At 47.7% G+C, this 13,953-nt stretch overlaps 1 protein-coding gene across 3 annotated transcripts in view; it reads left to right on the top strand.

Annotated features, from left to right (window-relative positions):
* KCNQ2 (potassium voltage-gated channel subfamily Q member 2) overlaps nt 1-13,953 on the top strand; it is a gene marked incomplete at both ends in the record, with an annotated part of 60,693 nt that overhangs the window by 18,326 nt on the left and 28,414 nt on the right. For all 3 annotated transcript variants that reach the window (XM_084296805.1, XM_084296807.1, XM_084296806.1), the window contains 8 exons: nt 1,986-2,076; nt 2,557-2,683; nt 3,404-3,579; nt 4,725-4,850; nt 6,910-7,020; nt 7,625-7,720; nt 8,401-8,495; nt 11,485-11,514. In XM_084296805.1, the coding sequence (XP_084152931.1) occupies nt 1,986-2,076; nt 2,557-2,683; nt 3,404-3,579; nt 4,725-4,850; nt 6,910-7,020; nt 7,625-7,720; nt 8,401-8,495; nt 11,485-11,514 (852 nt within the window). The remainder of the gene's footprint in view (nt 1-1,985; nt 2,077-2,556; nt 2,684-3,403; nt 3,580-4,724; nt 4,851-6,909; nt 7,021-7,624; nt 7,721-8,400; nt 8,496-11,484; nt 11,515-13,953) is intronic.

The following is a 13,953-nucleotide window of genomic DNA, read 5'->3' as shown; positions in this document are numbered from 1 at the left end:
CCCGGAGCTATTTTGGGATGCTTGTGCAGCTCACCCCGTGATGAACCAGTGCCTGCATCCCTTGGTGGCAGGACTGTTCCTTACCTGCTGGCTGAACATCTCCATCGGGCCTGAGGCAAAGTGCAGGGGATGGGAGAGCTGCTGGCTCACCTTAGCAAACCAGGGTGTGCAAGTCTGAAGTGCTGATATCAGCACTTCACTTTCAGCACCTCCCTGGGCATTTTATTGTGGTGTTCAGTCACAAAAATACATCCACAGTGTCCTACTTCTTCAAGCAGAATATGCAGGATTTTCCTTTTTCCTTCTATCTTTTTCCATGATGTATTTTTATTTTCCTTTTCTTTTTCTTCTTTCATTGATTATTCATTTGTTTCTCACCCCAGCGTAGGATTTTGCAACAAAATCTGGGCCAGCCCAAGAGCGGGGCTGCCTGACCCATTTGCAGCTCCCTCCCTCCGTACCAGCAGTCTACAAAAACCTCCCTGGGTGAGACAGGTGACATTAGGGGCCATCAGGACTGGGATTGCAGGGGACATTTCCTTACACTCTGGGGGTTGTTTCAAGTCCTCAAGTACCAGACTGAAGCAGAGAAAATCTGCAGGGAGAAACTGGGGAATTTCCTTACCTGGTATGTGCTGAATGGGGCTCGGTGCTGACAAAGCTCAGCCCTTGCGGAGATGGCTCTGAAGGTCCCTTCTCTCCCTATTTTAGTCCTGCCTGTGGTTGGAATAAATACTGCAAATCCCCCTGCTTTCACTCATTACCGTGATGTTAATGGCCATTGCAAAGCCACAAGCATGACCTGGCGGCGTGAAACTCCTTTGCTTTACACAAAGGAGCTGCGCCCACCAGCTGAACCGTGCCTTATGAATATTTGAAATCCAGTTTGTAGGAATGCGAGACAAAGCCAGACAGATGAATTATTTAATGCTTTTAAAGAATGCAGCTCTTGGTTCCTCCCTGCGCTGGCCTACTTCATTGTATCAGCAAATCGATCGTCAGGAAATTAATTTCCCTTCTTTTTGTTTGAGTAAGCAGTGGGCAGCGTGGGCTGGTGGAAGCCTTCTCTGGCCGTGAGCAGATGCCAGGACACCTCCGGAGCTGCGGAGCTGGGCATCAAACGTCAGAAGAGGGTCGAGCTCCTGTCACTCATCCGCTGCCTTTCGTTTTTTGTGGCATGGGCAGCTCGATAGGGACAGAGCTGGGAATGGTGGTGGGGACTGGAGGTGGCACTGCTGGGGCTGCTGCTGGGACAGCCCGTGGTGGCACTGGGCTTGCAGCACATCAGTGGGAGGTTAAGTGCATTTTATTTGACGTTTACGTCTGTTAAATCCTTGGTTTTGGGTAATCTATGGGCAAGAGATGCTAGGAAAGCCCCCAGCTGAATTAAATCTGAAAGATTGCCAGCTGTTTGTGTCAGTAAAGAGTTTTTTTAAAAAAAAAAAAAAAAGAAAAAAAAAGAAAAAAGAAAAGGAGTTCTTCCCTGCTTGTCTTGTGCTTGCTGAAAGCAAGGTGCAGTAAGAGCTGACACAATGGGATAATGATCTCAGAGGTTATCACAACCCCATGCTGGAAGGGGAACTGGGTTGGCACTGGCGCAACTGGGACCAGTCCAGCGCATCCTCCCACACAGCCCTTCTAGCTCACAGAATGAGGGACTTTGTGTTGTCTTTGCACCTCGGTTCTCCCCTGCTGCCCAAGCACAAGTCCTGTAACCGATCTGCAGAGCTCGGTGCAGGCAGTGGGATCCCAGCCCTGGCTGTGGGAGGCCTGGGTGGCCTCGTTACTGCCACCTCTTGTCACCCAAAAGCCCGCGAGAAGCCTCCTTGCAAAGAGGGACAGCGTTGTAGCAGCATGGTAAATGCTCCTGTAGGAAAACATCTAAAAGTGCAAAAAATTCCTGCTCAGAAGAGTGACGTTCTCTCTCACCCTCTATTTTTATTTTTATTTTTGTAATTATTATTTTTTATGTTTGTGTTCTGTAGTTTCCTACTAGTTTTCTCCTGCCTGGTGCTGTCTGTCTTTTCAACTATCGATGAGTACCAGAACAGCTCAGAAGGGGCCCTTTACATTCTGGTAAGTTGGGATTTGCGAATGAAGTGGTCCATAGTGCGTTAAAACAAAGTCAAAAGCACAAAAAATGAGGTTGGGAATTTTTAACTTAGGCAAGAACTTAAGCTGTCACTTGCGAGCCAGCATCTATTGGGACCCACAGCTAAAAAACACGAAAAGGAGAAATCTGCATCAGGAGACTGAGGAGTAAAATTAAATAATAAAATTAATAAAATTTCAGGATTTTTTTTTAAATTTATTTTTCACTTTTTGAGGTGTTCAGCTTGTCTCACTCCCCTCCCAAGGAAATGGCAAGGGAAAACCTAGCAGAAAAAAAATGACCATCTTTCCAGGCTGGGCTCTCCATTTAATGGTCCTGGTGCAGGTAGCTCTGTGTTACCATTCCTGGGGTCTGCAGGGTTCAGGCTGTGGATTTGTCATTAATTCTGGAGCATGCTCTTCACCACGCTTCATTCTAGGCTAACGACATTGTCCTCCTCGCAGGAAATCGTCACCATCGTGGTGTTTGGGGTCGAGTACTTTGTGAGGATCTGGGCGGCTGGCTGCTGCTGCCGGTACCGGGGCTGGAGGGGGAGGTTAAAATTTGCCCGCAAGCCTTTCTGCGTCATCGGTAAGCCCTGCATGGGATTTCCTGAACTAAAAGGGTTTTTAAAAGAGCTTGTTTGTACGGTGTTCTTATTGTACGTGAGGCTGCCCTATTTTCTGTAGAGCTGGGAGCCATCCCATTGCCCTGGTACCCCAGGAATCGCTGACAGCTGCCTGTAGCTGTTGGTGTGGGGTGGAGAGGGGATTTAGCCAGGAGAAGCTGAGTTTAGGAGCTGGAGTCCCATGGTCCAGGGTCCAACCCCAACATCAAGTCATTCCTAAGTCATCACAACTCTCCCTGTCTCATTTTGCCTTCCCTTTTGCTGTTGAGCTGCCTCACAAGGGAATTACGAGATGTAATTAATAGAGGGAGGCTTTCGGGATCCTTGGGTTTGGGATATGTAGAGCAAGGCTTCTTTTCTTGGCCTCTTTCTTGGACTTTCTCTTTCTGGGAACGCCCTAGGATCACTATGGTGAACCTAGGGATTTTCACACCCTATTTAGACAGGGGGAGTTCACATCTCTGGACAGCGCAGTGTAACAGGCAGCTGCGTTAATATAAAATATATAAAATAAAAATATAAAAATAAAAAGGCATGTACCTTGCAGGGACTTAGCCCAATTTAGCACTCAATCATATCAAAATGCACAAACTTCTGCTGCCAGCAGCAGTAGATGTGTGCCACCCCGCTTGGTAGTGGCTCAGCAGCACTTCTTCAGCTTTCGATGCCCTCTTTTCCTGCAGACATCATGGTGCTGATCGCGTCCATCGCCGTGCTGGCGGCAGGGTCCCAAGGGAACGTCTTTGCCACCTCGGCGCTCAGGAGCTTGAGGTTCCTGCAGATCCTGCGCATGATCCGCATGGACCGGCGCGGCGGCACCTGGAAGCTGCTGGGCTCCGTGGTCTACGCACACAGCAAGGTGAGCAAGGACACTGCCACTCTTCACATTTCTCCCAGCAGGGACACTGCTTCCATTTGGTTCCCCACTCCAGATATCTCCCAGGCTTGGGAGGACACCATACAGTGACATGGAGAGCAGGGTACAGAGACACAAGGTCTGATGCAGCCCTCTGACGCAGCCCTCTGATGCATCAGGAGAGAGATGGGAGGGACGTTTAGGTGTTTGCAAGAAATATCTTGACCATGGTGGCCACCTGCACATTTATCTCATTTCGTAGAGTTAGCAATTAGCCAGCAGCCTCGTTAAACACAGGTGTTGTTGCAGATGTTTAGTCTCAGATGCCCACTTCAAAGAGGATGTGCTTCTGAAAGTATGCCCTGCAAGCAGTAGCCTCTAGCAAACATGGTTATAATAGTGACAGGTTCCTCTTCCCAACATGAGGCCACGTACCAACCACAGAACCCATCCCAGGTGATGAGGATTCTTTTCTGTTTTCTCCTGATAGATTTATGACATTTCTCCTGTTTTCTGCACTTTTTTTTCTCTTAAAAAGCTTAGCCAAAATTCTGTAAAAGTCACAGGGAATCTGTGGGTCTCTTTTGTCTAGCCTTGTATTAACTTCGTCCAAAAATTACCAATCCTGTGGATTACAAATTAAAACTTCCCTGGAACTGGGGGATATTATACACAGATATTATTGGAGCAGAGCCTTGCAGCTCCTCCCCAGGTAGCAGAAGGTACATGTGCTACACAGAGTCCCCAGGAATTTGGGGCTTACATTTCAGTTTTATGCCCTCTTCTCGGTGTGGTCAGGGGAAATAATTTTTTTTGTATACTCATTTCGGTTCCAAATATTTAAATATTGGAGCAACGAATGTGCCCTTTCCCTCTCCTTTTGCTGGGTGTGTTTAGATGACGAGGCCTTCAGGGTGGGGGTCACCCCGTGTGCGCTGCGGGGCCACCACCAGCACGTGGTCCCATCTCAGACCTCTCCGTTCTGCACTACATTAAAAATTGGCGCTTCAGATCTCCAGCCAAAGCCTAAACACACACAAATGCAGAGAAAGTTCAGCTCTGAGGCCAACCGCAAGCAAGTAACTCGGCTTTCGGAGATGCACACCAGGATTGCAATTATTCTATTCTGTCCCTTAATGATCTTGCAGGAGCTGATTACTGCCTGGTATATTGGCTTCCTGTGCCTCATTCTGGCCTCTTTCCTGGTATACTTGGCCGAGAAAGGAGAAAATGAGCACTTTGATACATACGCAGATGCACTCTGGTGGGGTCTGGTAAGTAATTTTCATAGAGCAGTTGCTGGTTATTAAAATAAAATGTCCATTAACCCTCCATCTTCTATCACTTACGTGAGGAATCGACTTACAGGCTGCTTAGTTAACATTTTTATTAAAAGGCTTCAGGCTACTGCATTTAGCTAAATTCCTTAAATAAAGCTGGTAGAAAATGCTATGGGATCGCGTTTCTTGAATTAGCAGCAAGGCAGGAGGCAACTCATGCGCTTCTCAGCCACAGGCCTCAACTCCAGCACGACAATAGAGGCAGATCTAATAAAGACCCCACACTACCGGGGGCTTCAATCATCATTTTGAGAAATATCATATCGCCGCCTTTTCATTATTTATAATTGTGCTCGGGCAGCGTGCTGGTAAATGCGCCGGGCTATATTTTATGAAATTAATGCGGCCTAAGTACCAGAAAGGCTCGAGTGCCGAAAACGCTCCCTTTGCAAATCTTTGCTGACAAAAGAGGAAAGGGCAATACTTTTAGTTTGCTCTGTGTACGCGTGGGAATTATTGGATTACCCCATTAACAAAGAGAGAATTAATGACGTTCTAATCTTCTTGCATTATTGTTCCTCTGCTCCGACACTGCAGTGCTGGTTTGGCCTTGATTACAAAGCATGTAATGAAAATCCCAGATCTGATCAAATGCCAGTAACAGGCTTGGGGAGGAATCGGCTGATCAAGCAGCTCCTCTCTTTCGACAAAGGGGAAGAAACACTGTTAAGGCAGTAAATTGCTTTTCAAGCCCCTTGGTTGTGACAGAAAATAAACACAAAGCCCAATTTGACATAACTAGAAAATAAACAATGAGGGAAAATTGACAGCCCGGATCAGAGCTCAGCCTGGGGAAAGCCACGTGCAGATCTCTCCCTCCTGCTTCCCAGGCTGGGAGAGCCTCTTGGAGGGGAGTACCCCCTTCATTCCTTATTTTAGGACGTGGAAGTGCACCAAACTGTGTCGATCCTGACCATCTTAGGGTGAAATTTCAGCTTCATTAAAATGAACAGGTTTTGTCATTGTCCAACTCACAGGTCCAGTATAGACAGATGCTAAGAGAAGGACAAAAAAAGTCAAATTTCACATTCAGAGGTTGTCTCCTGGTCTCACCTTGGTGGTTCCAAATCCTCGTAGTTGTTTCCGTAAACTATAAAAATTTAAACCCCAACTTTGCAGCGATTAAGGAGAGAACATTGCTTCAACTCGGTGTTTCAGTGCGGAATAGCCACATAGATGCATTTTACTAAACGCTTTGTCAAAATGGCATCTAATTGATAGGGCTTTTAGTGGGTCCCATTAAACAGTGCTTTGGGATCGTACTTCCATTTGTTTGCAAGTGATTTTGCTCCAAGTTAAACGCACGAGGTTTGCAATGGTACATTATCGAGGTGCAGGGGCTCTGCCATCCCTGGGGACAGCTCTGTCTATGGGATGGGGACCCTCGGGGTCCTTCAGGCAGAAATCTCCAAAAAGATGGTCCCTCATCAGGCCATCCCTCCCTGCCTTGTCCTGCAGGTCTCAGGTTCTCCAAATCCTTTCTGCAGCATAAGGGGATGCCTGGAATTTTCCATTTGAGAAGCAGAAAAATCACCTTTTCCTGCAGTTTGAATCTCAGGGGATTCTTTGTCTCCATCTCGTCTCTCAGCTCCTTCCCCAAAACACACACACACCAGCTTGCCAGCATCTCTTGGTGCATTACAATAATACCAAGGAGAGGGAAAATATCCCTAAATTAGGTTGTAGGAAGCAGCCATACTTCATCCTGTTGGCTAATGTGCTGTTTTTAAATTGGAAGGGTAGGCTGGCTAATAAACACTGCTGGGAAGAAGAGGAATAAACAGCACCAGCTCTTTATGCATGCAAATATCCCTGCTGCTGTCTGCCGAGACGTGCTGGAGGCGAGCTGGCTCTGCTGCACCCCACGTTTGTCTGCTCAGGGTGCACAGGGACCCCAGCCCTCACCATCAGCTCTTTTATCGGGGAATTTTGGTGGCATTGCTTTATGTTCAATAAAGATCTGTGTGACTTGAGGGGTGCTCTCCTTCCCCAGATCACCCTCACCACCATCGGCTATGGGGACAAGTACCCCCAGACCTGGAACGGGCGGCTGCTGGCGGCGACCTTCACCCTCATCGGCGTCTCCTTCTTTGCCCTCCCGGCCGTGAGTAGAGGCTGCTCTTCCCTTGGAGCTGCTGGCAACCCAACTGCTCCATCCCATGGGTTAATGTACCCCCAAAACCTCCCAGCTGTTGTTTTTGAGTCAAACAGAGAAGGAGAAGTGGGGAAACCCCATCTGAAAAACCACAGCGCAGGCACCGTGCCTACGAGCAAATGAGATGGAAAATCTGGATGTGGTTCTGCACAAATGAGATGGAAAATGTTTACTGAAGTGAAACTGTATTTCTGCTGCTGTTCCTAGGGGTTGCTGTGCCATTTCAACAAATTACCCCTGTCCCTTTCGCAGTGTGTTTCAGTGGGTTGCATGGATCTGATTTTCCCCTATGAGGATAATTTGCCAGCATGGTGTGGCTGTTTCATATTCTATCAGCTGGCTGGAAGTGCTTTGGTAAAAGCAGCCATTTCAGCCAGCACCAGAAAAGTTCCCTTTTAGCGATGCTTCAGATTAGGGCTGCCCCTTCCTTCCCCCATGCATTTGAAGCAAAAAAGGGAACAAAATAAGCCTTTGGAGGGAAAGCTGGCTGCTACTTCTCAGTTAGAGCTTACCTAATGCTGCACTAACTGCACTTTTTCATTCTTTTCCCCAGGGCATTTTAGGCTCAGGGTTTGCTCTGAAGGTTCAAGAGCAGCATCGGCAAAAACACTTCGAGAAGAGGCGGAACCCAGCAGCGGGCCTGATTCAGGTTAGGACCACAGTCAGGTTGTATATTCCTCATTTTGGGGTCTTAATGGATGTTTAGAAGCAGGGGAGGAGAAAAATGGGGCTGTGTGTGTGTAAGGTGTGAGACAGCAGCTGGTGGCTGGTCTTGTCTGGGGATAAATGCCAGGAAGTCAGCCATGGGAAAATAGCATATGTGGTAGGCAATCTGGGGGAGAAAAGGAATGAAATCCAGCCCAGTGCAGTGAGACAAACATACTAGGACAGTCTGTTTTCACCAATTTTTTATTTTTTTTTTAAAGAGAATATTTATACTGATATAAAGTTACAATTGGGAGCATTTTCTTCATGATAACAGATGTCTGCACAGAAGGCTGGCCTTGGTGTCTATCTCGGAGACTTGAAATGAGAGTCACTTTACATTCTTCTGCTCCTCTCTTCACATTTTTTTAACTTCCTAATGTGCAGCAGCACGTGTCTAGTACCCGACCTCCTCCTGACAGTGAGTGCCCAGTACCCACAGCTTTTTAAGATCAGCTGTGTCACGGTAGCACCCCAGATTTGTCACATATCAAATCAAGGAGAGGGCAAAATGTTGGACCTATCCCACAGACAAGGGGCAAAACTGGAGTTGGCTGATGTTTATCATACCAAGGGCACCTCCAGCTGTGCCAGCATCGTCCATCCCACCCATCTCCTCCACAGGCGGCTTGGAGGTTTTACGCCACCAACCTGTCCCGGACAGACCTGCACTCCACCTGGCAGTACTACGAGCGCACCGTCACCGTCCCCATGTACAGGTACCTCCTCCTCACACTGCCCACCTCCTCACGCCGCTGTCTCCATGTTTAGTTTTCGTTATCTGGATATACGGTTTGGTTTATTTATTTAAGTTTTTAAAAAAATTGATTTCAAGAGCTGGTATATGCTTTTTCTTTTGGAGTTTTTTTTTCTTTGTTTTATTTTGTGTTTCTTTTTGACTCGATTTTAATTTCCCTGTTATTTTTTTTTTTCTTTCCGTCTCTGTGTGTGTGTACGTGCTCTTCTTTTCACCCTTATTTCTCCACGCCCGGGGGTAGTTGCGTTGGGTTGTGACAGTTGCCGTGCCCAGGTGTGAAGACTCCCAAGCTGCCCTGGACCTTAGGTAAACTTCTCCTTGCCCTGTGTGCAGCTCCTCGTGCCCACTCGGGCTCTCCCTGCTGTTCCAGCCAGTCTCTAATGGTCCTTCTGCCTTTCAGCACACTCTTGTCCCTTTGGGCTGGCCAGGTGCATTTGGCCTCCATCCCCCTTTCCTTTCCTTTTCCTTTTTTTTTTTTTTTCTCTCTAAGAGGAGAAAAACCAAATCAGGATTCAGTGAGTGTTTTCCTATTTCTTGCATTTCATTTATCCATCACCAAGTGTTGATGTGAGTAGGGAAGGGCAGCAGTGCCGTGACGGATGATGCTGATAAAGCACTGCAGTGTTTTACCAGCATCCATCCGGCTTGCTCCAAGGGGGGGAACTTGTTGTTGTACCCAGGCAGCTCCATCAGCTGAAAGGACCCAGGTTAGAGCATGGGCTTGGGAATTCAGAGCCTGATGGAGAGGGGCATGTTCTCAGTGTCATCAGCATCAGGGGGTTTCCCTGGACGCTACAGTGCAAATCATGGCCCTTCATTTTCCACTTCACACCGTGCTGCAGCCTGGGCAGGGCTGTGCATCCCTTTGTGGCGTGTTTTGGGGGCTGCCCAGATCTCTCTGGGTTTGTACAGGAGTCAGCAATGTTGGTTAGATATTCCTGCAGCTTCATGTTTTTTTGGGGCTCCTTGTGGACCCCACTCCTTGCGGTGCGGAGCTGTTGTCCAGCACCGGGTTGTGCCAGTGCAGGTGTGAATCAAAATCCCTCTGTGTTTTATCTGTGCGGTGCCTTTTAGCCCTCCAGCAGACGATGTGCATACATTTCCCAGGGTAAGCATTAGCCCATATTTCAAATGCAGCGGCCAGTCTGTTAATCCATCTTAAAAGCCTGTTGGAAGTCACATTGTTGTGGTCAGTAAGTTTTCGTTGGATTCATTCCCACTGTGCGTCTGATCGGTTGTTTGGTTTTTTCCCTAAAGAGATTTATGAACTGACTTCAAGATTTTGCTTTAAGAAAAAAACAAAAACTATCGCAACCACCCAACGAAATGGAACCAAATTGTTTCCCAATAGCATTTAGCCCACTCATCCAACTCTTCCTCTCGGTGTCTGATCTCCTTGCACTCTGTTTGGGGCACTGCTTGAGGTCAGCTTCTGGAGAGGATGAGAACCAGAGCCTGGCCCAAAGTCCACTGCAAAGCTCAGAGCACCAGGGTTGGCTTTGGTGGACTTTGTCAGGTGTTACTGCTCTCTGAAGGACTGAACTTACCACGTGGCCAGACATACAGGGACACCCTTTTGCCCAAGAAAGATTGCATCCTGTGCTTCTTGAGCACAGGTTTCTCCTCTTTGAGCTTCACTCCAAAACCCCAGTTCCTGTCCGTGCACAGGCAGTAGGAATGACACCCAGGAGGGTGAGCCCCAGCTGCACCGATGCCTTCAGCTGTTAGCAGTTTTATTTTTTTTTAACCAAGAAAGGAGTGAATATCTTTTGAGTCCATTTTGGATGCATTCACCTAAATGAATTGGAAATGCTTTTCCTCTAATAAAAAAAAAAAAAAAGGGGGTAACTGTATGTTCTGGCTGCCGCTTCCATCTCTCTCACACTGTCCATCTACCCTTCCTACCCTCCTCCCTAAGCCAGCTGGCGTGTGCTGCCAGCCGTGCACATCGAGCCCCACGCCGCGTTAAGGTGATGGCTGCTGATGTGCAGCTGGGGTGCACGCCGTGCTTGGGATGTGGGTAGGGGGGACACGGTGCTCCCCTCTCCCTCCCGGCTGCTGGAGGTGAGCTGCAGGCACCGATGTCTCGGCACCTTTTCTGCTCAACATCGGGCTGCTTCTTCCTCCTGGAAGGAGCCCTGTGACTTGAACTCGTCTTCCCAAGGCACCTCTGAAAAAGCCTGGCTGCTTGGTAGCCCAAAATTGGTGCACGTGCCCTGGAGGAGTTCACGTCTCCACAGAACATCACTCGGATCACTGCGGTAGAGCTGGTCTCGCCCCTCTGGGGAAAATATGGTGGTCTCCGAGAGAAGCTCAGATTGGATCTTTCAACTCAAAATGTAGCAGAAGCAAACCCGCAACGTGCGTGCGGCTCCTGTGTATGCAGGTTCCCTTTGGGGTCATGATGCTCGCACAGCTTGGTGTGCCTGCGCGTTTTAACCTGATACACATCAGCCACTGGATTTGCTCAGGAAAGAATCTGGTCTTTGTTATCACTCATGAGAACAAGGCCTTGATCTCAGCTCTGTTAATAGATTTGTTTTCACTGGAAAAAACCTACTGGAATATGAGATTGGAGCCATCCATCTGGCCCAAGGAGTCCCTGCTTGATGGGACTGAGGGCCGTGGATGCTTCCCAAAAGCTCTCTGAGACCCCACATTTTCCCTGCCCTGTGGTGCCCATCTGCTTTCGGAGCAAGGTGCCAGCAGCCTGTGCCCAAGGGTGACAGTGGCGTGAGGGCTGCAGTGGGGAGTGAGCTCAGCCCACGCTCAGTGCTCACCTGCACGCCTGGTCCCAGTGCATCTGCACCAGGGGATACTCTTCGTTCATACGCTAATTTTCTTTATTCTGTTTCTTTTCTCCCCTCCACTCCCATCCCCCCCCCTTCCCCTCCGACCTGTATTTCTTTCTCTTGTCCCTTTGGTTTTCTTTGGTGAAAACACTTGAAAAGCACGCAAACGCAAACGTACGGTGCCTCCAGGTATGAAGTGCATGTGACTGAAGCTGTGTGTCATGTCACTCCTTGTTCTTCGTTTGGGACTGTAACATGCAAAGCCTTTTTTAATTAAAAAAGCGAAACCAGAAACCTCTGAAGATCAGTTTTTTTCAAAGGAATGTGTGAAAGTGCAAACCAGGCTCCTCATCCTGCTGCCTGCGAACTAACTCCATGCACCTCCATGCACATTTTAGCTATTGGTACACACAGGTGTTGGGAAACTGCCAAAATGTCGATTTAAGAAAGGAGAATGCGAGAGTGCTTGATAAGCTTGCTTTTTTTTAAGGATGATTTCTTGATGGTCTTACCAACCTCCTCCAAATCATAACAATGCTTTACAAGAAACCTTCCCTGTTCATACTTCTATTTCCCTTCTTCCATCACTCAAGTGTGTTCCTCTTCCCCCAACCCTTTTTTTCCCTATCCATCAGTGTACCATGTATCTCACTTCATGCTGTAGGAGCTGTGCCCACCAGGTTACACCACGTCTGCTGCCTTTGTTTTTGTGAGAGTTGGTGGTGGCACCGTGGGACACATCAGTGGTAGTGCAGAATTAAATCACAGCAGTGGCCGTGCCTGCTTTTGAGGAGGAGGGAGAGACTGAATGCAGGTCTGGTATGCTAACTGAAATGATCACTCAGGATTTCCCCCCAGTAATCCAGTTTGAGGTTTGATAAAGGGATATTCCATCTCAGCAGGGTTATTATGTTTTAGTTTTTCCTTCTGAGACCTGGAGCCAAGCAGTTATTTGTCCCAGTTGTTCCTTCTGAGACTTAACTTTTTGGGATCTGTCCAACCAAAAAGACATGTAAATGGCTGGGTAAGATTTATTACAAATAACGTTATCTCAGGTTCTGCAGAAAAGGGTATATCAAATTATAGGCATATTTTATATGAGGTAGATATCTGAAGGTGTAGGAAAGTCAATATTTGAAGATGTGGAATAAATGCAAGCCATTAATTCCACATCTTCAAGACTGTGGGCCAAGCTCTGTTCCTAGAGCAGTTTAAATCTTCACTGGATGCATTAACACCATTAAGGCTGATGTGATTTAGTGCCCGATTTCCAAACCTGGTTCCAGTTTCCACAGATGCAAGTTTTACCGCCTTAGTGAATCGCACTTACCACTTTGTCTGTGTGCTTAATTTACAGCAAATTGCATCAGTGATTGCAAGTGTAAGATTATGAATGCACGCTACATTGTGCAGAACAGCAGCCTGCTTTGAGAATTGGGCACTTTTCTACCGCTGAAAGTAAAATAAAACCACAACTCTTCCCTTCCAGTTCTTATATTAAAATATTTTATAAGCTTCATAAATGTTCCCAGTTATGAAGAACAGCTTAGGCTGGAGACATAAAGTCATGGTGAGGGTAATAACTGGCTCCTCGTAGGAACTCCAGCACAGCATGGAGACTCATTTTAGTCCCCATCCCAGTATCCATCTCCTTGTCACCCTCTGCTTAATCGCTCATACTGGGGCTGTTCAAAAAAATCATCATTGTCTCTGTGTGCGTGTTGTGTGTGTGTCTGTGTTTGCTCCTGTGTACTGTTGTGTGCTGCTGCCCTCTTTGTGTTGTGGGGTTTTGATGATGTCCTGGCCGGAGGCATGATATCCCCCACTGTCCCCAAATGCTTGAACATTATCTGTGCTACCAGGAATAGCAAATTCACTTTCCTTTTGGCTGGGCAAGCCTGTAACTGGAGTTAGTGTGGTGTTTCTCTGTGCAGTTCTGGGGTGGGTGACGGGAAGCAGCTATAGGTACCGCTGGGTCCCCTGCAGCAGCCGGCGATGCAGATGTGTGCTCTGGTGGGTAGCATGAACTGTGTGTGCTCCTGTGGTGTGCAGATCTTCTCACCTAACTCCCCTTTAACCAAAACTTGCTTCCCTTGCTAACAACTGACACACGGACTGGGAGGAGAGAGAGAAAACGTGAGCCGCCCCAGCCGGAGGTCCTTTCTCCATGCCTTTCGAGGACACGATGGCACCAGCTCCACCTGTCCCCGAGCACACACACACCAGTGCAGGGTGCCCTCCGTCCAGCGTGTTACAGCAAGGCTCAGTTAAAGTGCCTTGCAGAGCCCTTAGTTAACAGGCAGTGTTTTTTCTTTGAGGTTCTGGTGAATTCATGCAATGCAGTAGCAGTTTTCCAAGCTGCTCTTGTAATGGCAGGTTAGACTGAGTGCTCAGTTCAGATTAAATTTTAGGTCAAGTATGTGGCTGATTAACACACTTTTTTAATAACTGTATTTTCAGTAAAGCATTTTTTTTTCCATCATGCATCTCCCATGCCCACAACCCTACACCAGAAATAGCAGAAACAGGGAATCTCCATGTTTGCTTGTGTGTCCCCACCTTTGCATGGAAGCATCTATGGTGGCTCAAGAGCTTGTCACCTTCAGCACAGTGTGGACCTCATGTTAT

The sequence above is a fragment of the Netta rufina genome, assembly GCF_964035555.1.
Source record: "Netta rufina genome assembly, chromosome: 16".
Classification (NCBI taxonomy): domain Eukaryota; kingdom Metazoa; phylum Chordata; class Aves; order Anseriformes; family Anatidae; genus Netta; species Netta rufina.
Note: the sequence above shows the minus strand (reverse complement) of the source record. Positions and strands in the feature narration are given on the sequence as shown.